The sequence below is a fragment of the Rhinopithecus roxellana genome, chromosome 19, assembly GCF_007565055.1.
Source record: "Rhinopithecus roxellana isolate Shanxi Qingling chromosome 19, ASM756505v1, whole genome shotgun sequence".
NCBI classification, from domain to species: Eukaryota; Metazoa; Chordata; class Mammalia; order Primates; family Cercopithecidae; genus Rhinopithecus; species Rhinopithecus roxellana.
Genome location: NC_044567.1, coordinates 15,376,227 through 15,392,741, shown reverse-complemented (window position 1 = coordinate 15,392,741; position 16,515 = coordinate 15,376,227). Strand labels below are relative to the sequence as shown.

At 46.1% G+C, this 16,515-nt stretch overlaps 1 protein-coding gene across 1 annotated transcript in view; it reads right to left on the bottom strand.

Moving 5' to 3' along the window:
* Positions 1–1,587: 1,587 nt before the first annotated feature.
* WIPF2 (WAS/WASL interacting protein family member 2) overlaps positions 1,588–16,515 on the bottom strand; it is a 67,941-nt gene continuing 53,013 nt past the window's right edge. The window contains exons 6-8 of the mRNA XM_010354487.2: positions 11,957–12,166; positions 8,765–8,866; positions 1,588–7,441 (exon numbers count right to left, since the gene is read on the bottom strand). Of these exons, the coding sequence (XP_010352789.1) occupies positions 7,401–7,441; positions 8,765–8,866; positions 11,957–12,166 (353 nt within the window). The 3' untranslated portion in view covers positions 1,588–7,400. The remainder of the gene's footprint in view (positions 7,442–8,764; positions 8,867–11,956; positions 12,167–16,515) is intronic.

The window sequence follows — 16,515 nt, the reverse complement described above, 5'->3', positions numbered from 1 at the left end:
GAAGGGGGTGTGAACCCGGAAGGTGGAGCTTGCAGTGAGCGGAGATCAGGCCACGCCACTGCATTCCAGCCTGGGGGAGAGAGCAAGACTCCGCCTCAAGAAAAAAAAAAAAAAGAAAGAAAAAGGAAAAGAAAGAAAACACCAGGAAACATAGCAGTGGTCCAAGAAAAGCCTACAGGTGTAAATGACCACCGTGGAAGCAGGCAAATAATCTCAGAATGTCAGGACTGAAAGGTTATCTACTGGAAGCTTTTCCTTTGCACTAATAATGAGCCTCCAGCAACGTGATGGGTACACATCATATTGTTTCTTGCTTCTTGCTTCTTGTTTCTTGCCTTTGTTTTTGCTGTTTCCTGTGTCTGGAATGTCACTCACCTTCCATCTTCCCTGGCTAACTCTCATAAAGCCTTTTAATACCCTGCATAGGCTTCTCCTGGTAGCTATCCTGAAGTCTACTAACTATGAGTTCCTTGGAGTCAAAGACCATGTCTTAGCCTTGCACAGTGGCATGCATCTGTAATTCCAGCTACTCAGGAGGCTGAGGTGGGAGGATCCCTTGAGCCTAGTTTGAGGACAGCCTGAGCAACATAGCGAGACCCCATTTCCAAATTGGAAAAAACAAAATACTTTTTTTGACATGGAGTCTCACCTCTGTCACCCAGGCTGGAGTGCAGTGGCGCAATCTCAGCTCACTGCAACCTCTGTCCCCACCCCCCGGGTTCAAGCAACCCTCCTGCCTCAGCCTCCTGAGTAGCTGGAATTACAGGCGCCCATATTTTTAGTAGAGACAGGGTTTCACCATATTGGTCAGGCTGGTCTCGAACTCCTGACCTTTGATCCACCTGCCTCAGCCTCCCAAAGTGCTAGAATTACAGGTATGAGCCACCACGCCCGGCAAAAAAAGACTTTTCATCTTCATACTGTAGACGCCTGGTACACAGTTAAGTGTACAATAAGTGCTTGCTGAAGGAATGGAAAGGACATTCTTGCCAAGTGGACATCTACCCTTTGCATAAACACTTGTGGCTGGAGAGCATATACTCCTTTAAGTCTCACACCCTTACGCCTAGGAGTGGAGAATGAATTCAATTATGTGTGAAAACGATCCAGACTGGGCTCCAGTGATGTCAGAGGCAAAGCATATCCCCAGTTATCCTCTGGGGCAGTCAGAATCCTGAGGTTAACATATTTCTAGTTCTAGTTCATTTTCCATAGTTCCTTTACCTCTCTTTGCAGAGTACTAGGAAGCTGGAGACAGGCAGCTTCCTTCCAGTGGATCACTCAGTTCATGGTTAGATTGGGTTGGGAAATACTTAAGAGGCACATTCACGGCAGGCAGCTCTGCCTCAGTAATGGAGGGAGGAAACTAGTGTCCTTATCACCTGCTAACTCACACACAGTATCATGGATAAGGAATCAAATCACACTGGAAGAACCTGTCTGGCATCCTTTTTTGTGTGTGTGTAGACATACACACACACGCACTAGCAATACCATCACAATAAGACAGAATGAATTATAGGGTTAGGAAGTCGAAGGTCATTTAGGCAAACTCCATTTGCAGGCTATTTCAAATCGGAGGAACAATTCAATCAATAAACAGGTAGTTTATTAACCATATTAGTAACAATGATGGGTCAAATAATCAGGGATTCAGCCCATCTGGGAAGTACAAATGAAAATGAAAGGAGTCCTTTTTTTCTCTCCTCCCTCCCTCATCCTCATAGGTTTTTATATCTAAATTATGTGAGAGTGATTCATACACACACCCATTATGAATGAGGAAGAGAAATAACTTCAAGACCTTTGCTAGTGATCAAAGTGCAAGTTAAGCTCATTAAGCCTTAGTGGTTATGATGTCAGCTGACCACAGTAAGGAGAGAGTGTCTGGTTGAATTTTTACACCTAAAGGCAAAGTTCAAGAAAACCAGCTAAGATTCAGCTTAAAAAGCAGCGAGGAAAAACAGCCAACACCCATATAAAAACAGATACATACATTCTGTATGCTTTGGCCCCACCCTTCTTTCCTTTAGCCTCAATTTGAGAATCTGCCGTGTAACACAGGTAGAAAGACTTATAAGAGATTCAAGGAAAAGGTCACAAGGCCAGGAAGCCTCTTAGGTCCCCTGAAATAATGCGCAAAGGGGAGTTAGGCAGAAATATAAAGTAAGGCCTGGTTGGGTGTGGTGGCTCATGCCTGTAATCCCAGCACTTTGAGAAGCCGAGATGGGACGATCACTTGAGCCCAGGAATTTGAGACCAGACTGAGCAACATAGGGAGACCTCATCTTTACAATAAAATTTTCAAAATTAGCCAGGCACAGCAGTACACACCTGTGGTCCCAGCTACACAGGAGGCTGAGGTGGGAGGATCACTTGAGCTTGGGAGTTGGAGGCTGCAGTGAGCTATGATCACACCACTGCACTCCAGAGCAAGATCCTGTCTCAAAAAAAATAATAATAAAAAATAATAAAATAAGGACTATCAGAATCTCCCAGGAAGGGTAACTAGAACTCTAGAACTGTAATTTTCTTTTCTTTTTTTTTTTTTTTTTTTGGAGTGCAGTGGCATGATCTCAGCTCAGTGCAACCTCCGCCTCCTGGATTCAAGCGATTCTCCTGCCTCGGCCTCTCGAGTAGCTGGGACTACAGGCATGCGCCACGACACTGGCTAATTTTTGTATTTTCAGTACAGATGGGGTTTCACCATGTTGGCCAAGCTGGTCTCGAACTCCTGACCTCAAGTGATCCACCTGCCTTGGCCTCCTGAAGTGCTGGGATTACAGGCACTGGGCCATCACGCCCGGCCAACTAGAACTGTAATTTTCAAAATACAGCTGGAGGGGAGGAGAGAAGACCCTCAGGAAGCTGTAGATGACTCTGCCCAAGTCAGTAGATCTGCCTTTTCAAAAGACCTGGAATCAAACCACTACATTTACCCAAATTATGAGGCAAAGGTTTTCTCCCCTCTCTGTGCCACCACTTGAGGCGGTATTCCACACAAGAGTACACATTTTTCACTTTTTGTTTTTAAGCAAGGTTTAATTAAACTGCACGGCATCCAGAAGAAAGAAATGTACCAAAGAATCCAACCTGAGACCAGATTATACATTTTAGAGGGGGGAAAAAAAATCAATGCTATTTGGGAGAGGGAGCACTGTAATCAGAATATAACTCCAAAATAAATCATACAATAAATTATTTTCTAAAAGAAATTGATCCACAGACAGATGAACACACACACACACACGCATGCACGCACACATGTCATTCTAGTCATTTATTCAGTGTTGACTGTGACTTCCATGCAGGGCACCATGAGAAAGGACAAAGATTAGACATGAGAAAAGAAGGCTAGGCCCCCTCTGGCCACCAGTGGAATGAGATTTAAGACAACTACAGAAGGAACCTACTAAGTTGCCAGAAACAAGAGTAGAAAGAAACAGCAGTTATCAAGGAAGATTTTAATTGCTTCAAAGAGGGGGAGGAAGAAAGCACAGAAATCTAACACAAGTAAAGGCACAATGAATGTGGAGTTGAATGGAACCAAACCCTCCCTTCAGTTAATTTTTTTTTTTTTTTTTTTGCATGTGGTTTTAATGGTGGTTGTAGTTTTGTTTTGTTTTGAAGAGATGAGCCTTGAAGGCAGAGTTATAATGGCCCTCGTCTCTCCCCTCCCATTCCCAAAATTAGGGTAGCCTAACAGAAAGCCACCTTGACCACATGGCCAGGGACTGAGATTCAATGGGGAAAAAAAGACTGTAGCTGGAATGTGAAGAATTTGATTTGCAGTTGATTGCAGGTTGGGGTTCCAGAAGGACAGACAGCTCAGTGTAGTGCCATCATAGGGCCTCAGATGCCCACACTCCACCCCCAGAGCTTCACAAAAGGGAAGGACCCTGGAGTCGCCCTTCTCCCCCACCCCCATAAGCACTCAGCCTACAGATTATTTCAAGTGATCAGGAGAATTAAAACACACCCCAACCCTGAGTTGCTCTGTAGCAAGTCTATTTAAACTTTTTTTCTCACCTCTCCCTGGAGGTAAATCTGGGTTTCAAGTTGGGAAGCCATGGGGTGAGGGAGTTCCCCAGTGCAATGGCCGGTGACGAGTATCCTTGCCGCTGCCAGTTAGCAGGGCTGGGATGAGCTCCTGGAGACAGCAGCCTCACATCCATCAGCTAGGGTAGCCCTAGGTTCTCACTCTGTTGGCCTAGGCTGTGAAAATGATGGGGCTCTGCAGCTGGAGCAAATCCCCATGACAGAGAAAATCACACCTGGAATATCAAAGTGCTTTGGTCCAGGTTCAGTGACCATAGAAAGGGAAGAGGGACATCTAGCTCATTTAAAAACCTGGAGGCCACCGCCCTGCTTCCCACACAGGGCAGTAAGAAACAACTATAAAGTTTTTCCCATTAGGGAAGAACATCACAAAACCAAACCCATACAAGGGCTTTTAACACAGCTTCCTGGTGCTTAGCTGGGAAATGTCTCTTCCTTCTGCGGGGGGACAAGGGAGTTAATGGGACTGGGCAACAGCCTCAACATGAGACCACCCAATCTTCCATGGAAGAGACGACATTCCCACAAGCAGATAAAAAGAGCAGTTTAAAAGGTGAGGAGTTTTAGTGCTCTTGTAGCCAGCCCACCTTAAACCCTATATTAGAAGCTTTTTACAACGTAGAAAATAGACCGATAACTATGCAGATCACATTCCCATCTTCAATAGTAAATATACATAGTAATAAATCTATTATTAACAGCGGGACCAAATAATGTATAAGGCAAAGACATTTAAACAGGTGTTGTATCATCAACATGCTCTGAAAAAAACCCATCTGACTAGATCTAGACCCAGGCCTTTTTGCATGAGGCGGAGACAACAAGTACACAATCAATATCCATGTGACACAGTCCAAGTGCTGGGGAATTTGAGGGGCAGCGGGCCATGGAGAGGAAGGTATCAGCCCCAGTGAAAAGCGGGGGTTTGGCTTTACTCGTGATATTCTGATGCTCTGTGTGAGTAAAGGAGGAAAAAAAAAAAAAGACACTTTGATAATGTACAAAAAGCATCGACTCCCATTTCAAAAATAAATGGGAAGACTTCACAGTCAAAGTTTAGTCGCTTGTCAGTATCTGCCCTGGAACTCTGCTGCAGTATGAACTCTTGTACTCTCTCCTTTTCCCTCCACTAGCATCCCCTCTCTCAGTTCTGTTTGTTTTTTTCTGTTTGTTTTTTGAGATGGAGTTTCACTCTGTCACCCAGGCTGGAGCGCAGTGGCGCCATCTCCACTCACTGCAACCTCTGCCTCCTGGGTTCAAGCGATTCTCATGCCTCAGCCTCCCCAGTAGCTGGGACTACAGGCACGTGCCATCATGCCCAGCTAATTTTTGTATTTTTAGTAGAGACGGGGTTTCGCCATGTTGGACAGGCTGGTCTCGAACTTCTGACCTCAGGTGATCCGCCCACCTTGGCCTCCCAGATTGCTGAGATTACAGGCGTAAGCCACCACGTCCAGCAGTTCTGTTTACTTCAGGATGCTAGGGATACTTCTGGGAGATAACTGCTAACAGATTAGAAAAAAGAATGATACATAAAAAATTATTAGGAAAAGTTTGGTGACAGACCTAATCATGGTCTGTCCCAGAGTTAATGTGGTCTAGGGGATGGCAAAGGACAGCAGACCCCATACACATTACCTCTGCTGAGCCCTCCCTCACCTAGCACTGGGGAGACTTGGGTTTCACCTGGCACCATGCACAGATCTCTAGCCTGTGATCCAATCAACTGGAAAGGTCCCTAACACAGTTTAAGCCTGTGATGTGTGTGATTAAATTTTTAAGATAATTTTCCCCATCCATTTCAAAGAGTAGCCATGGTCTCCTTGCTCTCATGCCATGCTCTGAACAGCCTCTACACGTAGCAACAGTTGTAGAAAACCAAAGCATCTGGTGTGTCGAGCCCAGAAGCCCCATCCTGCTGTTGGAAAAAAAGAAGTCCTCGTCCAATCAGCCAACGACAGTTCCTACCTAGACTGGGGACCTCCATTTTTCTCTGTGCTCTTTAGGACCTGGAAGACAAAGAAACAACCTATGGCTGGCTGCCAAGGAAGATCTACTGAACTGAGGCAAAACTCAACAAAGTCTTTGTGCTTCCTGGCATAGAGGAGTATCTGAATATCCTCACAAGCCCCTGCTCACTTCTTCACCCTTCTGTACTCTGCTGTGTTAAATCGTGCAGTCCTGGGAAGGCAAGGGTGGTAGAGAAAGGAACAGGAAGAGTCTGCTCAGTCAGGTGGGCTGTGAACTTCAGTACAGGCAGGACTTAAAAGTCCTTTGCAGTGCCACAAAGCCAGCTCCTTCCATGAGGGGCTTCAACCTGCCCTTCTTTGTTATCCTGGAGCACCTTCCAGGGGCTGAAGGACAGAAAGAGCCACTGACAACTTCAGGGCCAGTCAGAAAAGACTGAGGGAGACTCAAGATTGAGGTTAAGGCCTAGGCCCATGCCCTATCTTCCTATCTCCCACCAGAGGTTTTTGGGGTTTGTGAATCAGGAATGAATGATGCCCTCCACAAAAAGTGACTTTTCCTTTGAGGGCATGGGCGGTAAGGGGGAGGAAAAACATCCCTCAGCCTAGCACCGTGAAGCAGTGGGGTGAGGGGTCCCAGAGGGTTCAAATGGCTCCTGGTCCCTTTGCTGCAGAGAACTGACTAGTTCTAAAATGGTCCTCAGTTTATTTTACCCTCTCTTTTTATTAAATGTTAAGTTCAACTGATTAGTATTTAGTGTTTATATCCAATTTATCCCTGGGGTGGTGGGGGCGGGCAGCAGGTGAGAACAAAAACAAAATACCCCTAAAATAAAGCAGACCCAATTCCTTGCCCTTTCTCCAAATATGACCTTTAAAACAGATCGCTTCTTGGCAAACTCCTTTCTTGCTTCACTAAAAATGCTCCCCTCCCACCCGTAAGTCCTGGTCATGTCAGCCTCCTAAATGATGAAATATAATATACCTGCCAAGCTTCCCCCACCGTGGACAGGAGAAGGAAGGAGTACCATTCCCCACCCTGCCCCAACAGTGAGTTAATTCATCACAACAAGGCACCTTTCCCCAAGAGGAAGGCAGGAGACACGGAAACTTGTTCCTCATGTGGCTAGCAGGGCTTGCTGGAGGAAGGATGGATGCAGGGTTTGAGATCCTACTGTCAATATAAAGAGTCTGATCACCAAATCCAGAGACGAGATGCATAGATGGAGGTGAGCTGGGAGGACACTTGGAGTCTAGGGGTTGGTTGCATTGGAGAAACAGGAGCTCTCATGCGGGTTTCAGGGGAATGGAAGGGACCATCTGAGAAGAAGAGAAGGTCCATCCTTTTCCTGAGGAACAGGACCAAGCCAGGCTTCACCTGAGAATGGGTGGCAGAGGTGGGGCTCCACGGGCAGCTGAAAAAAAAAAAACAAAATAAAAACCACACACATATAGGTCACCCACCAGAATCAAAACAACCCACACATTTCTTTTTTTTTTTTTTTTTTTTTTTTTTTTTTGAGACGGAGTCTCGCTCTGTCACCCAAGCTGGAGTGCACTGGCCAGATCTCGGCTCACTGCAAGCTCCACCTCCCGGGTTCACGCCATTCTCCTGCCTCAGCCTCCCGAGTAACTGGGACTACAGGCGCCCGCCACCTCGCCCGGCTAGTTTTTTGTATTTTTTAGTAGAGACGGGGTTTCACCATGTTAGCCAGGATGGTCTCGATCTCCTGACCTTGTGATCCGCCCGCCTCGGCCTCCCAAAGTGCTGGGATTACAGGCTTGAGCCACCGCGCCCGGCCACAACCCACACATTTCTAAAATTAGAGACAGGCTCTTTAAGCTAATCTTTAAAATCTGGGGACTAAGTTTTATTGTTGTTTTGCTTAAGAAAATGAAGATGAGAGGCCAGGTACAGTGGCTCACGCCTGTAATCCTAGCACTTTGGGAGGCCAAGGCAGGTGGATCACCTGAGGTCAGGAGTTTGAGACCAGCCTGGCCAACAAGGCAAAACCCAGTCTCTACTAAAATTACAAAAATAATGCGGGCATGGTGGCACACGCCTATAATCCTAGCTACTTGGGAGGCTTAGGCAGGAGAATCACTTGAATCTGGGAGGCAGAGGTTGGGGTGAGCCAAGATGGCGCCACTGCACTCCAGCCTGGGCGATGAGAGGGAGACTCCATCTCAAAAAATAAAAAGTCAATGAAGATGACGAGAAGCAATTTTTTTTTTCTTTTTTTTTGAGACGGACTCTTCCTCTGTCGCCCAGGCTAGAGTACAGTAGTGTGATCTCGGCTCACTGCAACCTCCGCCTCCTGGGTTTAAACAGTTTTCCTGCCTTGGCCTCCTGAGTAGCTGAGACTACAGGCGCCCGCCACCACGCCTGGCTAATTTTTTGTATTTTTAGTAGAGATGGGGTTTCACTGTGTTAGCCAGGATGGTCTTGATCTCCTGACCTCATGATCTGCCTGCCTCAGCCTCCCAAAGTGCTGGGATTACAGGCGTGAGCCACCGCGCCCAGACTAATTTTGTATTTTTAGTAGAAACAGGATTTCACTATGTTTGTCAGGCTGGTCTCGAATTCCTGACCTTGTGATCCGTCCACCTCGGCCTCCCAAAGTGCTGGGATTATAGGTGTGAGCCACTGCGTCCAGCGAGAAGCAAATTTTAACTTAAGAAAACACACAAATTCTACATTTTATGCAATTATGGAAAAACCTTTTTATTATTCTCACCTCGGTTTGTTTTGCTGGGATATATCCTCTGAAAGTGTTTATATTCTTCTGGAGCAGGAAAGTCTTCTACTGGATGGAAGGAATACTTTGACTCAAAATCATCTGCGAAAAGAACAGAGTATTAATTCCTATCATCCTTGCTTGTGCTCCCAAGGCCTCTGACCACTTCAACCCTCCCCACTTACTAATCTCTCAGGCATTCTGAGGTACCGTGAGGACCTACTGCACCACCAAACTAACGACCCTGAGAACAGCAGCAGCATCACCCCACACACCTTGCATGCACAGGGCATGTATTTGAAACCTCTCTGTACTAAGTAGTGCATCTTTGAGCTCATTCTTTATATATATATATATTTTTAACAGTCTCACTCTGTCACCTAGACTGGAGTGCAGTGGTGCCCACCACCTCGCCCGGTGAGTTTTTTGTATTTTTAGTAGAGACGGGGTTTCGCCATATTGCCCAGGCTAGTCTCGAACTCCTGAGCTCAATCTGCCCACCTGACCTCCCAAAGTGCTGGGATTACAGGTGTGAGCCACCGTGCCTAGCCTGAGCCGATTCTTTAAACCTTTCCATCAAGTCAGGCATAGAACAGGACGGGAGCCCAGTTGTTTGCATGGTAGCAGGAACAAATTTAATTCTTTCTGAATAAGCAGAAAGAGATTTTTTTTTTTTGAGACGGAGTCTCACTCTGTTGCCCAGGCTGGGGTGCGGTGGCGTGATCTTGGCTCACTGCAACCTCCGCCTCCCAGGTTCAAGCGATTCTCCTGCCCAGCATCACTGGGATTACAGGCGTGCACCACCACACCTGGCTAATTTTTGTAATTTTAGTAGAGACAGGGTTTCACCATGTTGGCCAGGCTAGCCTCGAACTCCTGACCTCAGGTGATCCACCTTCCTCGGCCTCCCAAAGTGCTGGGATTACAGCTGTGAGCCACCAGGCCCAGCCGATTCTGTGTTTTAATAACATCTTAGGGACTGTCGTGATGGCAAAACAACTGATCTAAATCCAGAAATTGGTAGAAATTAATTTAAAATGGGAATATTTGTCTATGGCTAGTGAGAGATTTGAGCAGATAATTCCCTTTCAGCCCATGTTACCTTCACTTACATAGTTGGGACAGCCAACATGGCTTCTACTCCTATTTTCTATGGCCCCTCCACAAGAAGGCTCAAATTTTCTATAAGTGTGGCTTGATCACATCCCAAAGGTTTCTACAATAAGGATATATCTTTAAAGCAAAAACCCTGGCATGCCTAATAGGAATAGACTAGAACATGGAGGACAGGGGATAAAGACAGCAACCATTAAAGAATCTAGAAGCTGGGCATGGTGGCTCATGCCTGTAATCCCAGCACTTTGGGAGGCCGAGGTGGGCAGGTAGCTTGACCCCAGGAGTTCGAGACCAGTCTGGGCAACATGGCAAAACCTCATCCCTACAAAAAAAATACAAAATTAGCCAAGCATGGTGATGCACGCCTCTGGTCCCAGCTACTTGGAAAGCTGAGAGATGGGAGGATTGCCTGAGCTTGGGAAGTCGAGGCTGCAGTGAGCCGTGATTGTGCTATTGCACTCCAGCCTGGATGACAAAGCAAGACGCTATCTCAAAGAAAAAGAAAAAAAAAAAAAAGAATCTAGAGTGTTAGGCCTGCAAGGGACCTTTCAGAGATTTTTTCCAGGGGTCCTCAACAGAGGGGTCTAACAATAGCCTCTGGACAACCTTTACTTAGGGTTACATCCCAGAACCAAGGAATTGGAATCTCCTAGGTAGAGCCCCCCAACATTTATAATCTTGGAAAAGTTAATCTGATACACTTCTCATCTAGTCAACCTAATTTTACAAAATAAGGGAAGTGAGGCCCCAAGGAGTAACGTGACTTCCTCAAAATAACACTGCTAGTTAGTGGCTTTGGATTAACGTGTATGTTTTGGGTTTCGTTTTTTTTTTTTTTTTTTTTTGGAGACAGAGTCTTGCTCTGTCAACAGGTTAGAGTGCAGTGGCACGATCTTGGCTCACTGCAACCTCCACCTCCTGGGTTCAAGCGATTCTCCTACCTTAGCCTTCTGAGTAGCTGGGATTACAGGGGCATGCCACGCTAATTTTTTATATTTTTAGTAGAGATGGGGTTTCACTATGTTGGCCAGGCTGGTCTCAAACTCCTGACCTCAGGTGATCTACCTGCCTCGGCCTCTCAAAGTGCTGGGATTACAGGCATGAGCCACCACACCCAGCTGATTTTTTTTTTTTTTTTTTTTTTTTTTTTTTGAGACAGTCTCGCTCTGTTGCCCAGGCTGGGATGCAGTGGTGCGATCATGGCTTGCTGCAGCCTCAACCTCCCTGGACTTAGGCAATCCTCCTGATTAGCTCAGACCACAGGCGTGTGCCACCACACCCAGCTAATTTTTGTATTTTTTAGAGAGATGAAGTTTCACCATGTTGCCCAGGCTAGTCTCCAGTTCCTGGGCTCAAAGCAATCCTCCCACTTTGGCCTCCCAAAGTGCTGGGATTACAGGCATGAGCCACCGCACCCGCTCCTTTTTGCTTTAATATTTTTTGTTATTCTTTCTTCTTGTTTCTTTCCAGGCAATGTGCCATGGGACTTTTTTTTTTTCCCCAAAAAATTCCAAGGAAGGGCTGTGAGGCTGGGTGTGATGGCTCACATGTGTAATCCCAGCACTTTGGGAGGCCGAGGTTGGAGGACTGCTTGAGCCCAGGAGTTTGACAGCAGCCTGGGCAACAGAGTGAGACCCGGTCTCTATAAAAAATAATTTAAAAAAGTAATTCCAAGAACAATCAAATGTTTTGTTTTTGAAGAGCTAGAAAAGAACACTCCTTCCTAGGAGAATACCTAAGTCCTGTCTGAATAATCCTAAAGAAGATACAGAGTCTCTGACCTAAAAGCGAGCTACAGAAACTGATCTTTGGAGTGGCTTTAGAGTTAAGCTAGCACAACACTTGCTGATCTTACTTCAATCTATTCCAAAGCATCCATGCTTAGAATTCACATCAAGATAAGGAAGTCAATGAACACAGCCCATAAGTCTGAGGATGAAGTCAGGAGGAGAACTATTGTGAACAAAGGATCCCATGTGGCCATTCCCGCTCTACGGTGGCCATCTGGCAGCCATGGCAGTGGAGTGGGTGAAGTCACCGCAGGAACCATGAAACTACAGATAGCTAGCTACTCACCCAAGAAAGACCGGACAGTGGTGATAGAATCTCTGTGGCCATTCCTCAGGGGTGGCGGAGGAGGAGGGGGTGGCCCAGCTGGCGTCCTTGAGGGTGGAGGTGGAGGCTTTCCTCGGCTCGGGGGTTCTGACCCATGCATTCGGTATGGTGGTGGGGGAGGGGGAGCATCCCGGGCACCATTTCGGATCACGGGTGGTGGGGGTGGAGGAGCTGCAATTAAAATCCCAAGTAGTTAGGTTTGGATGTGGAGATGGCAAGCGGCAGAATGACTTGAAACACATGAGCTAAAAGAATAACACGTCCCACAGAGGCTCACAGTGCCTGGTTCCCCTTTGTCCTTATTACTTGAATAACATCACCATTCTTCCAGATACCAATATTCAGAATAAATGTATGGCCTTTTTACATTTCGTACCAGTCAAGAACCCTATCTGTTCTTGATTTTTTTTCTGCTTTTCCAGGCCTTCCTCCACAATTCTAATTCAGGTCTTCCTTATATTTAGCCTGTTCCACTGCAAAAGCCTTCTGAATGTTCTCCTTGCTTCGTCTATTACCCCTCCAAATTCATTTTGCATAACACCAACTCACTAATCTCCCTAAAACCTTGATCCAATTTTTTCAAAGCCTTTGCACTGCCTAAATCATAAAGTCTGAAACCGTGGCTGGGTATGATGGCTCACGTCTATAATCCTAGCACTCTGGGAGGCCAAGGTGGGAGGAATTGCCTGAGCTCAGCAGTTCGAGACCAGCCTGGGCAACATGATGAAACCCCATCTCTACTAAAAATACAAAAAATTAGCCCAGTGCGGTGGCATGTGCCTGTAGTCCCAGCTTCTCAGGAGGCTGAGGCACAAGAATCACCTGAACCTGGGAGGTGGAGGTTGCAGTGAGCCCAGATTGTGCCACTGCACTCCAGCCTGGGCAACAGAGCAAGACTCCATCTCAAATATATAAGTAAATAAATAAATAAAGTCTCAAAGCCTTTGCTTACATAGTAACCTACCATGCCTATCAGCCTGAGTTTGGCTTCTCCTCTTCCCTTCTTATTGCTAGGCTAGGTCAGGAGCCCTCTTCTGCACTTCCACTGCAGCTTATGCGTACCTACCACTTGAATAGACTGTTATAATTATTTCTTCTGTGTACTCTTCCCCCAGTATACTGTGTACCCCTTGATGTCAGAGCAGTTCCTTCTGGGTTCCCAAGTACAGCACACAGCAGGTGTTCAATCAATGTCTGCTGAATAAACTGAATTACATGCTTTGCTCTTGTGACTCCCCTCACAATAGTCTGATATCCCCCCTTCCCTTATTACCAAATCCTCCCTACCCTTCAAGGTTCAATCCAAGTCCCATCTTCTCAAGGCTTTCCCAAAGCAATCCATTTTCTTCTGAGTCCCTCCACCTCTGCTCTCCCACAGCATATACAGGCTATGTCACTTACTCTAATATCAATGAGCGACTTTCAAAATATACACAGCAGATTCATTGTGGGAAGTTACAAATGTCCAGTAACAGTCTCATTGCTCAAACATTGCAAACACCTCTTTTGGAACTGCCTCCAAAGCAAGTTTTATCAGACAGAGCTATAAACACTATTATATGATGGTCACATTTCATTTCTGAGGTCGCCCCACCACCAATGAAAATATTCATACCTATGCTGGGCGTGGTGGCTCACACCTGTAATCCCAGCACTTTGGGAGGTCGAGGCGGGAGGATCACCTGAGGTTGGGCGTTCAAGACCAGCCTAATCAACATGGAGAAACCCAGTCTCTACTAAAAATACAAAAATTAGCCGGGAGTGGTGGCACACGCCTGTAATCCCAGCTACTCGGGAGGCTGAGGCAGGAGAACTGCTTGAACCTAGGAAGTGGAGGTTGCAGTGAGCCGAGATTGTGCCATTGCACTCCAGCCTGGGCAACAAGAGCAAAACTCTGCCTCAAAAAAAAAAAAAAAAAAAAAAAAAGAAAATATTCATACCTGTGTCTGAATCTGCTTTTTGGTCATTTCCAAAAATCAAATTCACTCTTAAAAGATGAAAATTTGCTACCAAGTAGAAGGTAACGTCAAAAGCATGTGTGAAGACATGGCAATATGACTGGAATACAATAGATTCTAATGTGTTTAAGTTGTCTTACTCCTATGCTCTGTATTAACTAACAATAATAGCAGCTACCATTTATTGGGTATCTATTATGTTCCAGGCATTTTAGGTATATTAAATCTTTAAAAAGTCTTATAGCCACACTTGTAAAGAATGTGGTATTATCCCCATTTCACAAATGAGAAAACTGGGACTCATGTTATTTGTTTAAGGTCGCAGATCAAATAAAAACAGACAAGACACATGTCTGCTCTTTCTACTCTCCCACACTGCTCTTCATAACTCCCAGTATTCTGCATAGTATCCTTCCAACCAGATTTACAATTCAGTGGCTTGGAAGTGCATCTTTTGGTATCTGGGCCATGTTCAATTTTTTTTTTTTTTAGAGACAGGGTCTCACTGTGTCACCCAGGTTAAAGTGCAGTGGTGGAATCACAGCTCACTGCAGCTTCAAACTCCTGGGCTCAAGTAATGCTCCAGCCTCAGCAAAGGGCTGGGATTATAGGCATGTGCCACAGCACGTGGCCTGATAAATAGTTGTTACCTAAATAGTACGTGAAGAGACTACTCAGCTTAACAGACAAAACTGTTTTTAGTAATAAAACGGTATCTTGGCCAGGCACAGTAGCTCACGTCTGTAATCCCAGCACTCTGGGAGGCTGAGGCAGGCAGAACACTTGATGCCAAGAGTTCGAGATCAGCCCAGGCAAGAAACCCCACCTCTAATTTTAAAAAAAGGTACAAAAATTAGCCAAGCGTGGTGGCGCATGCCTGCAATCCCAGATATTCTGGAGCCTGAGGTGGAAGGAGCTTGAATCTGGGAGGTGGAGGTTGCAATAAGCCAACATCGCACCACTGCACTCCAGCCTGGTGACACAGAAAGACTGTCTTGAAGAAAAGAGTGTCTTATTATTCCTCCTGACTACTGTCAGAATTTCTGTAGTGACTATAGCTAAGCATGTACAACAGTAATGGAACACACACACACACACACACACACACACAAGCTGGCACAATAAGCCCAATAAATGTTTTTGCTTCCCATAAGACACACTCAGAATGTCAACTCTTCCTGTTTCCAAGCTTTGTTCAAGTAGAAACAGGGGACACTAGATGCAATAATTAAAGAGAAATCTTATACCTCCCAGCAGATCTCTGAGCCTTTTTTTTTTTTTTGAGACGGAGTCTCGCTCTGTTGCCCAGCCTGGAGTGTGGTGGCATGATCTTGGCTCACTGCAAGCTCCGCCTCCCGGGTTCATGCCATTCTCCTGCCTCAGCCTCCCGAGTAGCTGGGACTACGGGTACCGCCACCACGCCCGGCTAATTTTTTTGTATTTTTAGTAGACATGGGGTTTCTCCATGTTATCCAGGATGGTCTCAATCTCCTGACCTCATGATCTGCCCGCCTTGGCCTCCCAAAGTGCTGGGATTACAGGCGTGAGCCACCGCGCCTGGCCTGAGCCTTATTTTCATTCCAAACCTACTCAAACCAAAGCTCTTTAAGAGAAGCTTCTTTAAGCCCTGAAAAATATTCCCGAAAACCCAGATTCCTCAAGGCCCTGAGAATTTGTATCTACTCCCGGGCAAGGGCAGCAAGGCAGACAGGGTTAGCCAGGTTCACAAGGACACTGGCACCAGCTAGACACCAGGCAGGTGACAGTGATGAGATGACCTGGAATGGCAAAATAGAGCAGGATAAGAGTGATCTGTTTGGCTCCTCCAGCTCCCTCCCTCATCCCAGCCAGGTTCTGCTGTCTCCAATAAACTTCTGGGCTTTGTCAGATCCAGTTTTTTTGTTTGTTTGTTTGTTTGTTTGTTTTTGAGATGGAGTCTCACTCTGTCCCCCAGGCTGGAGTACAGTGGCACGATCTTGTCTCACTGCAAGCTCCACCTCCTGGGTTCACACCATTCTCCTACCTCAGCCTCCTGAGTAGCTGGGACTACAGGCACCCGTTGCCACGCCCGGCTAATTTTTTGTATTTTTAGTAGAGACGGGGTTTCACCGTGTTAGCCAGGATGGCCTCGATCTCCTGACCTTGCGATCCGCCCGCCTCAGCCTCCCAAAGTGCTGGGATTACAGGCACGAGCCACCGCACCCGGCCCCAGATCCAGTTTTAAGACTGTTTCAAGTGACAGAGCCAGAACTCCAGTCCCTAAAAAACAATTTGCAAAAGAAGTCCTGGGATGGGAGACAGCCTTTTGTAATCCAAGATTAACCCTAATTTCGAGAAAAGTATGATGGTTTCAATTTTTTCTTAATTCCCTTAAAAATGGACAGTGTTTTACTCTGCAAAGAAAGAATTCTTGAAACAAACTCTATGAACCAATAATACTAGTTTTTGTGTTTTTAGGATTTTTTTTTGAGACAGGGTCTTGCTGTGCTGCCTAGGCTGGAGTGCAGTGGTGTGATCTCAGCTCTCTGCGGCCTCTGCTCCTGGGTTCAAGTGATCCTCCCA